Source organism: Rhinatrema bivittatum, chromosome 1, assembly GCF_901001135.1.
Source record: "Rhinatrema bivittatum chromosome 1, aRhiBiv1.1, whole genome shotgun sequence".
Taxonomy (NCBI): Eukaryota; Metazoa; Chordata; class Amphibia; order Gymnophiona; family Rhinatrematidae; genus Rhinatrema; species Rhinatrema bivittatum.
Genome location: NC_042615.1, coordinates 335,948,276 through 335,966,505, shown reverse-complemented (window position 1 = coordinate 335,966,505; position 18,230 = coordinate 335,948,276). Strand labels below are relative to the sequence as shown.

At 46.7% G+C, this 18,230-nt stretch overlaps 1 protein-coding gene across 2 annotated transcripts in view; it reads left to right on the top strand.

The window, feature by feature from the left end:
* Nucleotides 1-18,230, top strand: part of GRSF1 (G-rich RNA sequence binding factor 1) — a 59,701-nt gene that overhangs the window by 20,165 nt on the left and 21,306 nt on the right. For both annotated transcript variants that reach the window (XM_029598658.1, XM_029598668.1), the window contains exons 3-5: nucleotides 2,589-2,744; nucleotides 4,126-4,272; nucleotides 9,238-9,376. In XM_029598658.1, coding sequence (XP_029454518.1) covers nucleotides 2,589-2,744; nucleotides 4,126-4,272; nucleotides 9,238-9,376 — 442 coding nt within the window. The remainder of the gene's footprint in view (nucleotides 1-2,588; nucleotides 2,745-4,125; nucleotides 4,273-9,237; nucleotides 9,377-18,230) is intronic.

Genomic DNA, 18,230 nt, shown 5'->3' with positions numbered 1-18,230 from the left:
TGTTGGACCAAGGAAGAGGTACTCTGGAACATAAACCGCCTGGTGCACGGGCAGTCAGATTGGCATGTCTACAGTTCAGCCACATAATCCAGGATCAAGCGGTCCATATAATGTCGGACAACGCAACAGTAGTCTGCATCAACCGCAAGGGGGGGAACCAAGAGCCAGCAAGGAGATAGACCTTATGGAATGGGCAGAAACACATCTACAGATGATCTCTGCCTCGCACATCACAGGAAGAGACGTCAGAGCAAACTTTCTAAGCAGGGAGAGTCTGGATCCAGGAGAATGGGCATTATCGGCCAAAGCCTTTCAGCTGGTGGTAGATCTCTGGGGCTTCCCATCCATCGACCTACTGGCTACATTTCACAATGCAAATGTTCCCAGATTCTTCAGTCGCAGAAGAGATCAGTGGTCTCTGGGGATCGACACTGTCGTTCAGACCTGGTCGGAAGTGGACTTGCTTATACGCCTTCCCTCTGTGGCCCCTGCTGGGCAGGGTCATTCGCAGAATTGAGCACCACAGAGGAATAGTCCTACTAGTAGCTTCAGATTGGCTCAGGTGTCTGTGGTATGTGGAGACTCCTGGTGGAAACCCCCCCCCCCCCTGTGCCTCCCACAGCACAGGGGGGGTTCTCATGAAGGACTAGTCCTTCATGAGGATCCGACTCGATTCTGTCTTACGATTTGGCTCTAGAGAGGGCTCGCCTGATGAAGCGAGGATATTCGGTGGCAGTAATTGCCACCTTACTCCGTGCGTGGAAGTTCTCTACATCCTTAGCATATGTGCGGGTGTGGAGAGTATTTGAGGCCTGATGTGAGGAACGCAGTGTTTCCCATCGGACGGTCAAAATCCCACTAATTCTGAAATTTTTACAAGACAGCTTGAATGAAGGTTTGACCCTTAACTCCTAGAAGATCCAGGAAGCGGCGCTCTCCTGTTTCAGGGGTGAGGTGAACAGAACTCACCTGTCGGCTCATCTGGACATGGCCCGTTTTCTGAAAGGGGTAAAGAACCTCAGGCCACCCCTATGGTTGCTGATTCCCTTGCGGAATTTGAAGTTTCTATCAGGGCCCACCTTTCGGCCGCTGTGCAGTCTTTCCTTGTGCTTGTTAACCCTGAAAACAGTATTCCTGGTGGCTTTATGCTTGGCATGTCGCATCTCTGATGTACTGGCATTGTTGTGTCTGGAATCATTCCTCCGCATGACTCCAGGAGCATTACAGTTTCATACCATTCCATCCTTCTTGCCCAAGGTAATCTCAGAATTTCATTGGAATCAGTCCGTTTTGTTGCCATTCCTAGATAGGCACAAGGACGCGGAAGAATACCACCTCCACCATTTAAACGTCAGTAGGCTTTTGGTGTGGTATCTGGAAGTTTCAGAACCGGTCCGCAAGATGGACAGTCTATTTGTTTGTTCATGGTGGAAGGAGGTATGGTGAACCAGTGTCACGGGCTACCATAGTTCACTGGATCAAGGAGGTGGTCATGGGAGCCTATGTGGAGGCAGGAAACCCATTACCCTTCCAGGTTAAGGCTGATTCCACTAGTGGAAACTAGACTGCTATCTTCTGTTGACATCTGCCGAGCGGTGATGTGGTCCTCCTTACACACCACCTCCAGGTTCTATCACCTGGGCGTTCAGGCCCAAGAGGACGCAGCCTTTGCAAGGGCAGTGTTAACCGGACCGCAGGCCGCCTCCTGCCCCAATCGGGAGTAGCTTTTGTACATCCCATTGGTCCTGAGTCCATCTGGCTACACGCTAGAAATGGAGAAATTACTTACCTGATAATTTCGTTTTCCTTAGTGTAGACAGATGGACTCAGCATCCCACCCACAGCTGCCCAAGAATGGTGCCAAGGAATCGCCCATGAAATGAATATCTATTCAAAGAGATTTTGGATAAGCTGTCACCCAATCCCTAGATAAGGGCATTTATAATCTTGCTGGGATTCAGCATTTGTTTGGATGAGTACAGTTACAGTTATCTGGTTTTAATCAGGTTTTAATAGAGTTTTTTTCGATAGTATGTCCACAATGGCTTTTGAAGAGAATACTGAAGGGCTGAGGTCACTGCAGGGGTGTATCTAGGGTGATGTCTGCTTTGAAACCAGACTCTGTCTCCATTTGCTAGCAGGAGAGCTTATAACCCATTGGGCCTGAGTCTATCTGTCAACACTAAGGAAAACGAAATTATCAAGTAAGTAATTTCTCCATTAGACATTTTTGTGCATAATCCTGAAAATCAGGCCCAGTTGTAACTCCTGTGGACTGGGGTTTGCCCTCCCTGCTCTAGCACAGCCTGCTTTCTAACTGCTCTGGTTTCCAGGATATCCCCAATGAATATTCCTAAGGGGTATTTGCATACACTGGGAGTAGTGTAGTGCTTCTCACTCTGTCTTACTCAGAGTCTGCACTGATCCCAATCCACCCTCAAATATGAAGAAAATGACTCCATGCCTGGGCCATGCTGGGCAAGGTTTGAAAATCTGCAGTTTTTGCGGAGAGCTGAAACTGTTCTACCCAGACCTCTTCCTCCCGGGGATTTCTCTTGACTCGTGTCTTGTGATGGGCGCTCTTCTAGATTGCAGGATCCGGAACGGGGCACAGGGGGTGCATATCATCTTCAACAACGATGGCAGACCACGGGGAGATGCCGTGGTGGAGCTGGAGACCGAGCAGGATGTGCGGAAGGCCATAGAGAAGCACCGCGACTACCTGGGCGAGCGATACGTGGAAGGTACATCCAGCCCGGGGGGGGGGGGGGGGGGTTGTGTTCCCCTCTCTTGTTGATTTATTATTGATAAAGAACGTTCCCATGAAGAAAGTGGTGACCCTTATTCCCTTTATGTCTATAGTTTAAAAATAGTTCTGTATGTTTGGCTCAATGTAGCCTGGTCCCCACAGACTGCTGTTGCCACCAGCACCTGAAGGCCGATGTTAATGTCTAAGAAAGCTGCAGCCCCATCATCCAGTTGTTAAGCACCCTTCTTTTATTTGTTTGTTTATTTTTGAACAAGATAGTTTCTCCTGTTCCTTTGTACTTCCAATTCAGTCTGCGCCAGGGCTAGGATTTGGTGCCTCGAACCTTCATTCACAACTACTTGGGGATTTATTTTCCTATTGTTGTATTTCTCCCACCCATACCACCACTACCCTTCCAAAATACCTAGTCTGGTCACTGCAGTGAAGATTTTGGGCTAAGGGCTGTCTCCTGTAATCCTGGATCCTAAATCCAGCCCCTGGATGTCCCCCGGGGCCTGTGAAAGCCGTCTCTGCAGCACCCCCAGCCAACCTGGGGGATCGAATTGGGGACCTTTGGCAAGACGGAGCACGGCCCAGGCCACACGCTTCTTAATGCCGGCTGAAAGGTCGCTGCAGAGAGCACGAGTGCGGCTCGGAAAAGCAGCATCAGTTATTTCTTGTCAAATGGGGAGGTAGTGACGTGTTGAATTTTAAAGCCAAAGAGCATTTACTATTTTTTTTTAAATTCTTTTTCTTGGTTTAAAGATTTAGTTGATTAAAATTAAATGCAATGTACACCTGAAATTAGTCAGAGGCAGGCAAGTAGTGTGGCCAGTGCTTTAGCTTTTTATTTATCAATAATGCACATAAATACATTAACCTGTGTGTCAAAGCTATTTAAACATTCCCAAACAAGGCTATTAAAACAGTACATTTATGGTGCTTTATCAATGATTTCACACCCCTGCTTGATTAGTAAAGGGCAAACAACTGCCAAAGGGGGTTTACACGAAATTCTGAACACGTGTGTTCATAGCAGTGGGGAGAGGGTGCGAGCCAGCAATAGGAGCCGAATTTAAGATGATGGCGCCAACAGGCAGAGGACTTAAGGGCAAGGAGTTCCTCCTTCAGCTCGCCCCTGGAAAGCAGAGAGCATGGGGAGAGTCCCAGATTTTGGGCACCTTCAGAATTTGACGCCCAAGGCACGCGCCTATGTTGCTTTTGCCGACATCCAGCCCTGGCCAGCAGCTGCGGTGCAGACCTTTATCTGTTTGCCAGAACTCTTGGTGGAGGGGAGCTTACGTGCCCATTGAGGCCAGCGCCCTGTGTCTGGGGCCCAAATGCTGTCCGGTGACCTTTCTCTCTCTCTTTTGCAGTGTATGAGATGGATGACTGGTCTGCCCAGGCTCTGCTGAAGAGTCTGCAGCCTGGTTTGTCAGGATCGGCACCCAGCGACGGAGTGGTCCGACTCCGAGGCCTCCCTTACAGCTGCACCGAACTGGACATTGCCAAGTTTTTCACAGGTGCTTGATTTCTGCCGTGTTGAATATTCCACAAAGACTATACGCTGAGATAAGAAATGAACTTGAAAAAGGGCAGTGCGGCATATGGCTGACAGGCTGATGTTGGTATTCTGCACTGACAGGGAGGATTATAGACCAGGTTCTCACTGCTGTCTGGAAGTACTTTCTGACATCTTGGTCACTCTCACGGGGGCTACCGGTGCCATTGGTCGGCCCCTGTCACATGGTAGGAGCAATGGACGGCCGGCGCCATCTTGTGTTTCTACCATGTGACAGGGGCTGACCAATGGCACCGGTAGCCCCCGTGACATAGTAAGGGCAAAGACTATCGGCACCGTTTTCAATACTGGCAGCCGACGGCCTGAGTGCAGGAGATCGCTCCCGTACCCCCGCTGGATCACCAGGGATTTCTGGCAAGTCTTGGGGGGGTCAGGAGGATGGGGGGTTGTAGTTAATTAAATTTAAAGGTTGGAATGGGGACAAAAAAACCCCAACATTTTATGCCCTACTCTAATTTGCTCCATAAGACGCACAGACGCCCGGGAACAGAGCCGGTTTAGCACACCATTTTTTTTTTTTAATTTTCCCGCTCTGAATCCTAGGTGCGTCTTATGGAGCGAAAAATATGGTAAATAATTATAAAAAAAATAGCCGCATTCACTCCGTGTTGTTCACGCGTTAAATAGGCACTAATCCCCCTATTGCATTAGAGGGTGGATTAGTGCCTATTTAACCTGCATCCGAGTGCGGGTGATACGGTGCGCCCGGCTGAGCGCACTTTATTGCATCGGTCCCTCTGGAGGCATGCGTTATTGAGGTATCCAGAGTTCACTTATGATTTCTATAGATTGCATCACCTCTTTGTACTGTGGAGTGGTCCAAAGAAGGGGAAATAAGTCATCTAAGGCTACAGTTGTGTGGTGGCTGAAGGAAGTGGTCAACTTGACTTACATTTCTAAAGGGCGCCGCTGCCCAGGGGTTTAGGGGTGCACTTGACACCTTCTCAGGCCACTTCCTGCACTGATTCACAGCAGGTGTCTCCACATGAAATTTTCTGGACGGCTACTGGGAAGTCGTTGCCACTTTTGCTAGGCATTATCGCTTGGATGTCGGGGCTCTGGCTTCCATGTGCTTTAGTGAGAGTGTTCTACAAGCAGAACTCTCCACATGCCACCTGAGTTAAGTGGAACTTGCAATCCCATGCATCAATGACGGGGGATGGCAGGAAATTTGAATCAAACAGTTACCAACAAGGGCCCTGAACTTGCTGGTAGATGAAACAGATAAGTATGGGAAAATAAGTGTGTGGGAGCTTGCTGGGCAGACTGGAATGGCCGATTGGTCTTTTTCTCCCGTCATTTCTATGTATGTTTCTATGGGTATGTACAGCGAAAGGAAAATTTGGTTCTTAACCTGCTAATTTTCATTCCTGTAGTACCACAGATCAGTCCAGAGACCCACCCATTTACTGGGGGAGAGAGTCCGCAGCTCTTACTGTTGCTTTTTATATAGTGCGGAGTTGTTGGAAGTTTTCAATGCTGATTACTTATGTTAAATTTGGGCAACTTCACCTTCTTCTGGCTCATTGGAGAGGAAGGAGTTTGCTTAGAATTTTATGGTTGTTGCTGTCATCTTGGCTTGGGGTACAGGTCAATACTGAGGGACTGCAGGTGGCACACTGGGTTATGTACAGTGACAGTGAAACTTTGTCTCCATCTGCTGGCAGAGAGGCAAAACCCAGGAGTCTGGGCTGATCCTGTGGTACTACAGGAATGAAAATTAGCAGGTAAGAACCAGTTTTCCTTTCTGTGTCTTTTGCTGTATGAGAGAGTTGTCGTCTGCAGTTTGACTGTACACTTCATACTGCATACATTATACATTGAGAAGAACAATGGTGGGCAAAACTGGAAAGTAACTAGTAATATGGGGAAATTCTATAAAGTGTAGAAAATGTGAAACTGAGATGTGTGGTAGTAGAGAGTGCAGTCTGAGCTTGGGTGTACTGTGTGGTGGGAGAGAGGGGATTGGACAATTCAGAGAGAGAGAGAGAAAGGCATAGAGTTGGAGAATATGGGCAGAGTGCAGTTTCCCTATGTGGTAGTAGAGAGTGAAATGGACAATAAAGAGTGCGATGGAGCTCAGTTTCTGTACAGAGAGAGAGGAGTGTAACTGACGAGAATAGGGAGGGAGAGGTGTGGCACTTGGTTTGCATACCGGTGCTGCAGGTGTGAGGCAACTTTCCTGTTTAATTTAGTTAGTTTCTGAACATGCAAAGCAGGTGCACTTTTTATATCCAGCTCCCTTGCCCAAGTAAGCATGTATAGACACGCTGTGCTTTGATGCTTGGCAGCCATTGGAGCCACGCATGGTCAGAGGCTAGAAATTATGGCCTTTGAAATTTGAAGGTCAGATCGTTTTGTTGATCAGTCAGTAATCCTTGTGAACTCTGTGCTGCTGCTACTGTCCGAAACCGAGCTGATGGCTTTAGTGAAAAGTAACCTAAAAGGGGGCAAGATATGGTGGCTGTAAAACTGTGAGTGGTCTTTGGCTTGCCTGAGGACAGATTCAGTCTGACTCTGGCTATTCTTTTGCAGTTTTTATTAATTACAATCAAATTAACAAAACGCACGCCTGCTTATCTCAGCAGTACTGGAAACAGAAAATCAGCAGCGTACACACATAAATCATTTAGCAAAGTTCCTACTTTCTCCTGGTCTCCTCTGGGCCTCCTATCCTCTCTAGGACCTGCTTTCTTAACCCTCTCCCCAGGAGAAATGCCTTGCAACCAGATTACTTTGTGGGCAGTCTTAAGGTGGACAAGGCTAAATGCCTGCTTCTGGACTTTTAAGGAGGGCCTAAACATAGCCTCCTTAAACAGTGGCATTCACCTGTCATTTCAAGTGACTGCATAGGCACATAGGAACAGCAGGAAATGAGCAAAACCTTTTGAGATGGAAGTGCCAGGGACTGCCTGGAATTCAGAGCTCTTAGCCGGTGGCCTTGGTGAAGAGCGGGGGAGACCAAGGACCAACCAATCAGTTGTGTTTCTTCCTAAAACGGGGTAAGTGCTATAGAAGAGACTTCCCGAGTGGTTAATTGTCTCACTCACAGGGAAATGTCATTTTGCTGTGTGGTGGAGTTGGCTCTGTGTGGCAACGAGCGGAACCTGCAGCCACGTGGGATGAGAGTGCGTGCAGAGCATAGAAACATAGAGTGTGTGTGTGCATAGAAACAGAACTGACGGCAGAAGAAGACCAAACAGCCCATCCAGTCTGCCCAGCAAGCTTTCACACTTATTTTTCTCATACTTAACTGTTATTCTGACCGCTGAGGTCAGGGCCCTTATTGGTAACTTTTTGGTTCTAATTTCCTTTCACCCCCGCCATTGATGTAGAAGGCAGTGCTGGAGCTGCATCAAAATGAAGTATCAAGCCTAATTGGTTAGGGGTAGTAACAGCCGCAATAAGCAAGCTACTTCCATGCTTATTTGTTTACCCAGCCTGTGCAATTTAGTCCTTGTTGGTTGTTGTCTGAATATAAATCCTCTTTTCTTCATTCCCCCTGCCGTTGAAGCAGTGAGCTACGCTGTATATGTATTCAAAGTGAAGTATCAGGCTTAATTGGTTCGGGATAGTAACCGCCGCAACAAGCAAGCTACTCCCACGCTTATTTGTGAATGCAAATCCTTTTTCCCATATTTCCTCTTTCTGTTGAAGCATAGAGCAATGTTGGAGTCACATTAACCGTGTGTATGTTTATTGAATATGGGCATTAATCACCAGGTAGTAGCCGACATTCCCGCAAGCCATGCTTCTTCTCTTCATTCACATCTCAAGCTTTATGGATGCACGCCCCTTTAAAAGCAGACAAAATAGCTCACTTTCAGGTTTCAATATCAATATGGGATGCAGAGTGAAGCGAACTCGCTTTTACAGGCGGAGAGCCCTCCAGAAGCAGCCAGATAATGCCAACAATACTGTCACGCTTCTATTTCAGCAGAGTGTTCCTCTGGAAAATAAAGAACTCCAGTTTTTGAAAAGGAAACGTGAAAGGTTTTTAATATTAGGCTTTCCTTTGAACTTTAAGGGGGCAGTTTTCTGTAGCCTGCTTTGCTGCAAACATATGCAAGTACTTTGCAGCAAATTTTCCAAGGAAACCATGTGTGTAGTTTGCCTTTTGAAAACTGCTGACAGCGTATCCGCTATCTGCATTCATTGGCATCTGCTTTTTTGTGTGAATGGCAGACCAGGGGCAAAAGAATTCTCATAGATTTGCATATTCAACCTGTGTAGGCTGTCTTCCTCCCCAGGCTCTAAACACGCCCTCCTCCTCCCTCCCACCCAGCAGTGCCTCTTTTCAATCCAGCTAAATGATCGTGCATTGTGAGAGCTCATGTTCTAGCTAACTTCAGCAGGGCAATTTTCAGCCAGGCCGGTGTAGCCAGGTTAACCAGTTATTTGCCCCGATAAATGGCTTTGAATGACTAATTTACTATTCAGACTAGGTCGTTGTTAGTCTTGAATACTACAGAGCTAACCAGTCTGGGGAAGATCAGTCTGGGTTTTCCCTCATTGTCCATTATCGAGGAGAATCCATATCCAAATTTATTTGTAGTCTGCTCTTCCAAGTTACCCAAAGTGGTGATGGCATCAATTAGAAAAGAATAAGAAGAGAGATTTAGATCCCATTTATTTATTTATTATTAGAGAGACCTGATGGTGTATGATGAAGATGGCATTTGACTTGGTTCTCCTCAAAGCGGTCTGATCTGCAGAAATGGAGTCCTTCAAAAACTTGGTTTGCCGGAGCACTGAGCAGGCACTCCTGTATTGTCCAGAGTGTTGTATTTTGCTAGATGGATGCTTTACTGATCCGTAGATAATGATGGGGGGAGTTGGCATAGGACCGTCTATTGTTTGTTTTTCATTCCTAAATTATTTTGTGAATTCTCTCTCCTTCCTGAAGGGTTGGATATTACTGATAATGGGATTACGTTTCTCATGGACTACCGAGGAAGAAAAACAGGAGATGCTTTTGTGCAGTTTGCATCAATGGAGATGGCAGCCAAGGCACTTTTGAAGCACAGGGAAGAAATGGGGCGGAGGTATGTATTCTACCAGCCAGATATATCACGTACTGAGTCTGGAGTCTCTCCTGTAATGTAGCCTCATCCATAACTGCATTCCTTTATGCCTTCAGCTCTAATGCCTTCTCCAGTGTTGACTGAAAACAGTAATTAGGTGCATATATGTAATAGATGTGTGTGTAAACAGTCTTTTTGTATATATCTCTAGTGAGAGATGTATAGCCACGCACTCATAAAATCATCCTGTAATGTAGCCTCATCCATAACTGCATTCCTTTATGCCTTCAGCTCTAATGCCTTCTCCAGTGTTGACTGAAAACAGTAATTAGGTGCATATATGTAATAGATGTGTGTGTAAACAGTCTTTTTGTATATATCTCTAGTGAGAGATGTATAGCCACGCACTCATAAAATCATCCTGCGTCACAGCTGTGCTGTTTGTACTGATTGTCATTTTAAATGTTGCCCAAGGGATACAAGCCTATGAGGGTACACAGGCTGTGCATGGGAAATAGGAGAAAAAGCAGGCCCAGGGAGAAATGTCAGGAAGGAAGGAAGGATCAGACCTCCTTAACTAAGTGCAGAGCATGGACCTAGAACGCTGGGAAGCTGGGGACTGTCCGCAAGCACTGATACAGCTAAATAATCTCTGGTAGCTTGTTCCCAGACTGCTAACAGAACTGAAATGATTTGTGTCTAAAGACTGTGCTGGAAGTGAAGGCTGAGAACCTTCAGGGAGCAGAGTCAGGAAGTGGAACTGCATTCATGCTGCACCTTACAGAAGGGCAGCAGGATCCCAGTGCACTTTCTCATAAATATGTATGCTACCTGGCACATTTAAATCTACCACTGCTGCAAACATCTCATTTGTCGGTTTTCTGACTGAGCGCTATTTGCAAAACAGTGTGCTGCTCCCGGATCCTGTTAGCGCAATCTGTGATCTCAGTGCAATAAACCCCACTGGTGGGAAAATCCCTGGTTTGCCAGTTTGGGTTGGGTTTTTTTTTTTTTTTTTGTCTCATCTCTCTTTGCCATGCTTTGCCTTAAAGGGATCGCTGTGAAATAAGTGTTAAAAGGCATGGAGGCTCCCCAGAGAATGCAGGCATCTCAGCAGTGCATCTAGTTTGCTTTTTCTCTTGGAGAGATTTCTTTGAGGGTTGTGGTAAATCTGCATAAGAATGAACAGGCAGTTGGACTAAGCGCAGGAAAGTACCCCCAAAGGATCCGCAAAAGATTTACAATGCTGGCAGCCTCTTCAGGGCTGACCTTTTTCTTTTATGAGATGAAAGCATAGGTCTTTGGCATGTTGGCTTCTGAGTCCCAGGCAGCAGTGTCGTCATATGAACCAATAGCTATGACATGAATTCATTTCATAGAAGTCTTGTTAAAATAAACATATATCTCCACATATGTATTATCACAACCACAGAAGCAAACTCCTCTCCATTTTGAACAGCAAAATTATTGAACGCCGGATTGTATGAGCTAAGTATTTTGTTGTTTTTTTTAGTGTGGATATATGAGTAGTCTATGGAATAAAGTATCAATCTTTTTATAAAATGTTTCTAAAGGTAAAAAATAAAATAATATTGTATGAGTGTGACGGTATATGATTACAATTTACAGTGCCGCTAAGGCTGATACTGCCTGGGGCCCACAGTGGATTAAAACCGAGGCACTTTAGTTATGATACCGTGTCTGCTCATTTGAAGTTTTTTCTGTGAAATAAGATTGTTCTTTTTGAATAAATAACTGTTTGGGAGATTTATATTTCCCTCTCCTTTTTTGTTTTGTTTTGCATACACGTATTATAACATGACAGGTATATATATTTGCTGGAATGAGTGAGCTGAGATGAAGCAGATCTCTTGAGATATGTAAAATGAATTCTTTGTTTCTGTGTTTACTAATGAGGATTTTGGAGAGATACTGGTTCTGGAGATGGTTTTCAAGGGTGATGAGTCAAATGACCTGAATCAAATCACTATGAAACTGGAAGATGTAGTAGGCCAGATTGACAAACTAATGAGTAGCAAATCATCTGGACCAGATGGTATGCACCCCAGGGTTCTGAAGGAATTAAAAAATGAAATTTCAGATCTGTTAGTTAGAACTTGTAAGCCTATCATTAAAATCATCCATTTCCTAGCATGTAGCCAGATGGACTCGGGTCCAATGGGTTTATGCTCCCCTGCCAGCAGATGGAGCTGCCAGAGATGGATACAGAATCAGGTTTCAAAGCTGATGTCACTCTAGATAAACTCCTGCAGTGACCTCAGCCCTTCAGTATTTCTCCGTCTCTGGCAGATGCAGACATGCATTCCCAATGGGGATCACTGTACTTTTTGGAAAAAGAAATTCTACTTTTAAATTGGAGAAAGGATTGAGCTTCACTCTCCTGCAGTGATACCTAACAGTCCCTCCCCCAGTTGAGAATTCCTGAGTTGATTTCCGAGATCCATCAGAGGTGTGCCTTGGTCCGGTAGCCGGTTCCTGGTGTAGACTTTGCTGCTGAAGCAGCTGAAAGGTAGCGGGTGCAGGGAGCTGAGCACGGCAGTGACGGCTAAAGCCCTCTTTCCCTGCAGCCAGAGACCTTCTCTGTTCTCAACCAGTAAGCACTGAGCCCAGGTAAATTAAAAAAAAAAAAAAGGATTTCCTCCTGATTCAGAGACGTTGGAGGGGTTTCAATAAGACTTCCTCTGGTCTCTGCTCGGCGTGCCATACTGACGTCATTCCCAATCCTGTTGGGGTAAGGGGAAGTGGGCTTCCGAGCGGGTTGAGCTGCCCCCCGGTGGGCAAGGCCCCACTTTAGGCTCGATTGGCACACCGCGTGATAGGCCGCGGCGGCACCATCTTGCGTGCGTTTTTGTGCCTTTATTGCCCATCATAGAGCTTTGGTATGCACAGTGCATGTCTGCTCTGCACGTGCGTTGTGCGCATAACACCGCACTCATACATACGCACACAACTTACTAGGCACAGAATATAAGTAAAGCCAGGTGCACGGGCTGTGTGTGCGCCTCGCTGCGGCCCACGTAGGTGTCCAAAATCTGTGCACATAAAAATTTTAAGCACAAGCCGTCTGAACATGAAGTTACTATTGCCAATGACTCTGGCAGAAAAGAAACAAACATAAGCGCCTTTCGCTCTGCGCTGCTTGTCATATTAGGGCTGCACAGTCTGACCTGAATTCTTGCTTATGTCAGCACTATGAGGAAGCCCATGGAGAGTTTGCCTCCCTGGACTTTGCTAAGCCCGGCTCCTCCCATTCAGAGGACGGGTTAGCCACAGCCTTAACTAGAAGTACCCCGGATCTGAGTAATCCTGGGACTGGGTCATCCATGGGAAAGGGAAATTTAGCGGCAACTACCCCAGTACCTCCTGGATAGGCATGGACCCGGTCGCCTTCTCAGGGGTGGAATTCTTTCAAGGCCTTCATTACAGGCACAGTCTGCTACCTCACTTGCCCCTGTCCAGATGGAACCTCAGCCGGTGAGCCCGCCCTCTCCCAGTCCTATCGGCAGACCTTGAGGCAAGGGTATCCCTGGCAGGGACACGGATGGCACGGACAAAGAAGAGGATCCAGATTCCTTGGAAGAAGGGGAAATCCCCCCCCCCCCCCCCCCCCCCCCGATTTAGAACCATATCTGACCATATTACAGTTTTTTCATAAAGACGAATTGCCAGTCTTTGTTTCCCAGACCCTGAAGATGCTGGGAGTTCCTGAGGCAAACTCTATGATGGAACCAAAGAAGAATCCCATTCTGATTTCCCTACAGAAACCCTCTCGCTATTTTCCAGTACTGGAAGCCATCCAAGAGTTGATTGACCTGGAATTGGATGCCCCAGAAGCAAATTTTAAAGGTGGACGAGCACTATACCCACTGGATCTGGCAATGAGAGAACATTTGTGTTACCCTAAAGTGGATGCGCTGGTCTGTGCTGTCTCTAAGCGAACAGCTATCCCAGTGGAGGGAGGAGCAGCCTTAAAGGATGTGTACTATAGGCGGATGGAGACTATCAGGCCTTTGATGCAATAGCAATGCCCTTACAGATTGCTTCTTGTTGTGCCCTGGTAGCTTGTTCATGCCTGCTCCTCTCTCAGGAGGTGGATGACTTGAGGGCAAATTCCAGAGCGGTTATGGAACCGGCAGCCACCTTTTTAGCCGACGCGGGCTTGGACCTAGTCCGTACCTTGGCCAGAGGAGTGGCTTCAGTGGTGGTGGCCAGAAGACAGCTATGGCTGCGGAATTGGTCAGCAGACGCAACCTCCAAGGCAAATCTCACATAGATGCCCTTTAAAGGATCACTCCTCTTCGGAAGCGAATTGGAAAAGCTGGCCAGTAAATGGGGATAATCTCGAGTATCCCGGCTACCAGAAGATAAGAGAAAGCAGTTACAGCTTCCCTCACCCATGAGGGGTCGATCCAGGGGCTCCCAATGCTTTCACTCCTCCTACAGAAACTTGACATTTCAGAGAGAGGGTCAGGCTTGGGTTCCAGTTCATCCTGAACTCCCCAATGAAGTTTTGCAGACCCACCCTCGGAATGAGGAGATAGAGGGTCGACTGTCCCTCTTCTACCAACAGCGGGCTGAGATCACTTCGAAGAAATGGGGACTGGAGGTCACACAAGAAGGATATGCACTGGAATTTTGCAGCATTCCTCGGGGCATATTCATGATATCTCCTTGCCACTCCCAGCACAAGAAGCAGGCAATGGAGACTACCCTGTTAAAGCTCCTCAGGATGAGGGCTATAATCCCAGTAACTGCGCCCCAGGAAAATATGGGGCGTTATTCCATCTATTTCATCATACCCAAGAAGGAAGGTTTCTTTCGCCCTATCTTGGACCTCAAGAGCATCAACCGACATCTACGAGTGATTCATTTCTGCATGGAAACCCTATGCTTCGTGATAATGGCTGTACAATCAGGAGAATTTTTAACCTCACTGGATCTATCCAAGGCTTACCTACATATTCCACTCCAACAACATAGTTTCCTACGCTTTGCAGTACTGGGTCGCCATTATCAGTTCCGGGCACTGCCCTTTGGACTGGCCACTGCCCCCAGAACACTTTCCAAGATTATGGTGGTCGTAGCAGTGGCGTTGAGAAAAGAAGGCATTCTGGTGCACCCGTACTTGGATGACTGGTTGATCCGGGCAAAGTCCATGGAAGAGAATCTCCGGGTGACCTTCTTGCTTGAGGAACTTGGTTGGGTTGTAAACCAGGACAAAAGCAGTCTCAAACCCTCCCAGTCCTTGGAATATCTGGGAGTCCAGTTTGACACCAAGCAGGGCAAGGTCTTCCGACCATGCAGATAAGGAAGTTGATGTCCCAAGTGAGTCTGTTGATGAACACTTTTATGCCCGATGATGTGGAGCTATCTTCAAGTCCCCAGTTTGATGGCGGCAACCCTGAAAGTAGTGCTGTGGGTGAGGGCACACATGTGACCACATTTAAGGCTCCCTGCTGTCACATAGGAACCCACTGTCTCAAGGCTATTCGATTCACCTCCACTTACTGATGGAAATATGCTCTCGGCTCCAGTGGTGGCTCCAAGAATCTTATCTGGGAAGAGGTGTACCCCGGTCCCCTCTGAACTGGCTGGTCCTCACAACAGACACGAGCCTCCGGGGCTGGGGAGCTCACTGTCAGGAACTGATGACCATGGGGCGTTTGGACCAAGGAAGGGGCTCTCTGGATCATAAACCGCCTGGATGCCCGGGCAGTCAGATTGGCAGATCTACAATTCAGCCACATACTCCAGGGTCAAGCGGTCCGTGTATTGTTGGATAATGCAACGATAGCCTACATCAAACGCCAGGATGGAACCAAAAGCCAGCAAGTGTTACAGGAGATAGATCTCCTTAAGTAATGGGCAGAAATACATCTACAGATGATCTCAGTCTCCTACATCGCAGGAAAAGACAATGTCGGAGCAGACTTTCAAAGCAGGAAGAGTCTAGATCCAGGAGAGTGGGCGTTGTCGGCCAAAGCCTTTCAGCTGATAGTAGATTGCCGGTCTCCTGTCCATCGACCTGCTGGCCGCATCTCACAATGCGAAGGTTCTCCGATTCTTCAGTCACAGAAGAGATCAGTTAACCCTAGGGATCGACGCTCTCATTCAGATCTGGCCGGAAGAGGAGCTGCTATATGCCTTGCCTCCATGGCTCCTCCTGGGCAGTGTCATTCGCAGAATTGAACGCCACTGGGGATTAGTCCTACTAGCAGCTCCGAATTGGCCTAATTGTCCGTGGTATGCGGACATACGGAGACTCCTGGTGGAGACCCCCCTGTGCCTCCCACTGCACAGGGACCTGCTACAGCAGGAACTGGTCCTTCATGAGGATCCGACTCGATTCTGTCTTACAGTCTGGCCCTTTGGCCCTTGAGAGGGCTTGCCTGATAAAGCGAGGATATTCAGCAGAAGTAATTGCCACCTTACTCCACGCGCGGAGGTTCTTTGCGTCCCTATCGTATGTGCGGGTCTGGAGAGTATTTGAGACCTGGTGCGAGGAACATGGTGTTTCTCCGCAGACAGTCAAAATCCCACTAATTCTGGAATTTTTGCAGGATGACTTGAATAAAGGTTTAACCCTTAACTCCTTGAAGGGCCAGGTAGTGCAGGTCTTCCTGCAATTTATCACAATCTGCTTGTGATTTAACTACTCTGAACAATTTTGTATCATCTGCAAATCTGATTACCTCACTTGTCGTATTTCTTTCCAGATCATTTATAAATATATTGAAAAGTACGGGTCCCAATACAGATCCCTGAGGCACTCCACTGTCCACTCCCTTTGACTGAGAAAATTGTTCATTTAATCCTACTCTCTGTTTCCTGTCTTTTAGCCAGTTTGCAATCCACGAAAGGACATCGCCACCTATCCCATGACTTTTTACTTTTCCTAGAAGCCTCTCATTAGGAACTTTGTCAAATGCCTTCTGAAAAAGGAGGGGGGTGGGCAGTGGAGTGCCTCAAGGATCTGTACTGGAACCAGTGCTTTTCAATATATATATAAATGATCGGGAAAGGAATACGAGTGAGGTAATCATTTGCAGATGATATAAAATTATTCAGAATAGTTAAATCACAAGCAGATTGTGATAAATTGCAGGAGGACCTTGTGAGACCAGAAAATTGGGCATCCAAATGGCAGATGAAATTTAATGTGGATAAGTGCAAGGTGATGCATATAGGGAAAAATAACCCATGCTATAGTTACACAATGTTAGGTTCCATATTAGGAGCTACCACTCAAGAAAAAGAGATCTAGGCGTCATAGTGGATACCACATTGAAGTTGTCGGCTCAGTGTGCTGCGGCAGTCAAAAAAGCAAATGGAATGTTAGGAATTATTAGCAAGGGAATGGTGAATAAAACAGAAAATGTCATAATTCCTCTCTATCGCTCCATGGTGAGACTGCACCTTGAATACTGTGTATAATTCTGGTCGCCGCATCTCAAAAAAAGATATAGTTGCAATGGAGAAGCTACAGAGAAGGGCAACCAAAATAATAAAGGGAATGGAACAGCTCCCCTATGAGGAAAGACTGAAGAGGTTAGGACTTTTCAGCTTAGAGAGAGGACGACTGAGGGGGGATATAATAGAGGTTTTTAAAATCATGAGAGGTCTAAAACAGGTAAATGTGAATTGGTTATTTACTTTTTCGGATAATAGAAGGACTGTGAGGCACTCCATGAAGTTAGCATGTGGCACATTTAAAACTAATCGGAGAAAGTTTTTTTTCATTCAACGCACAATTAAACTCTAGAATTTGTTGCCAGAGGATATGGTTAGTGCAGTTAGTGTAGCTGGGTTTAAAAAAGATTTGGATTAGTTCTTGGAGGAGAAGTCCATTACCTGCTATTAATCAGTTTGACTTAGAAAATAACCACTGCTATTACTAGCATCCGTGGCATGAGAGATACTTAGTTTTTGGGTACTTGCCAGGTTCTTATGGCCTGGATTGGCCACTGTTGGAAACAGGATGCTGGGCTTGATGGACCCGTGGTCTGACCCAGTATGGCATGTTCTTATGATCTTATATTTACGGTGAAAGGAAGCAGGGCGAACCAGCTTCGCAGGCTACCATAGCTCACTGGATTAAGAGGGTGGTCACAAGAGCCTATGTGGAGGCAGGAAAGCCATTACCCCTTCAGGTTAAAGTTTATTCCACTAAGGTTCAGGCAGTCTCATGGGCGGATGCTAGACTGCTGTCTCCCGTCGACATCTGCCCAGCAGCGATATGGTCCTCCTTGCACACCTTCTCCAGGTTCCTTCGCTTAGATGTTGAGGACCGGGGGGACGCGACCTTTGCAAGGGCGGTGTTAACTGGACCGCAGGCAGGCTCCCGCCCCTATCAGGCGAAGCTTTTGTACATCCTATTGGTCCTGAGTTCATCTGCTACACGCTAGGAAATGGAGAAATTACTTGCCTGATAATTTTGTTTTCCTTAGTGTAGACAGATTGGCTCAGCATCCCACCCATGGCTGCCCAAGAATGGTGCCAAGAATTCGCCTGTGGAGTGGATATTGAATCCAAGAGATTATGGGTAAACTGACATCCGGTCCCTAGATCAGTATTTCTTTGGTTGAGTACAGTTTTACAGTTACCCATTTTTAATCAAGTTTTTTCGATAGTATGTCCACAGTAGCTTTTGAAGAGAATACTGACGGGTTGAGCTCACTGCAGGGGTTGTATCAAGGGTGATGTCAGCTTTGAAACCCGACTCTGTCTCCATCTGCTGGTTAGGGGAGCATAAATCCATTTCTCCTGAGTCCATCTGTCTACACTAAGGAAAACAAAATTATCAGATAAGTAATTTCTCCATTGTACCTGAATACGGGAAGGTGGCCAATGTAAC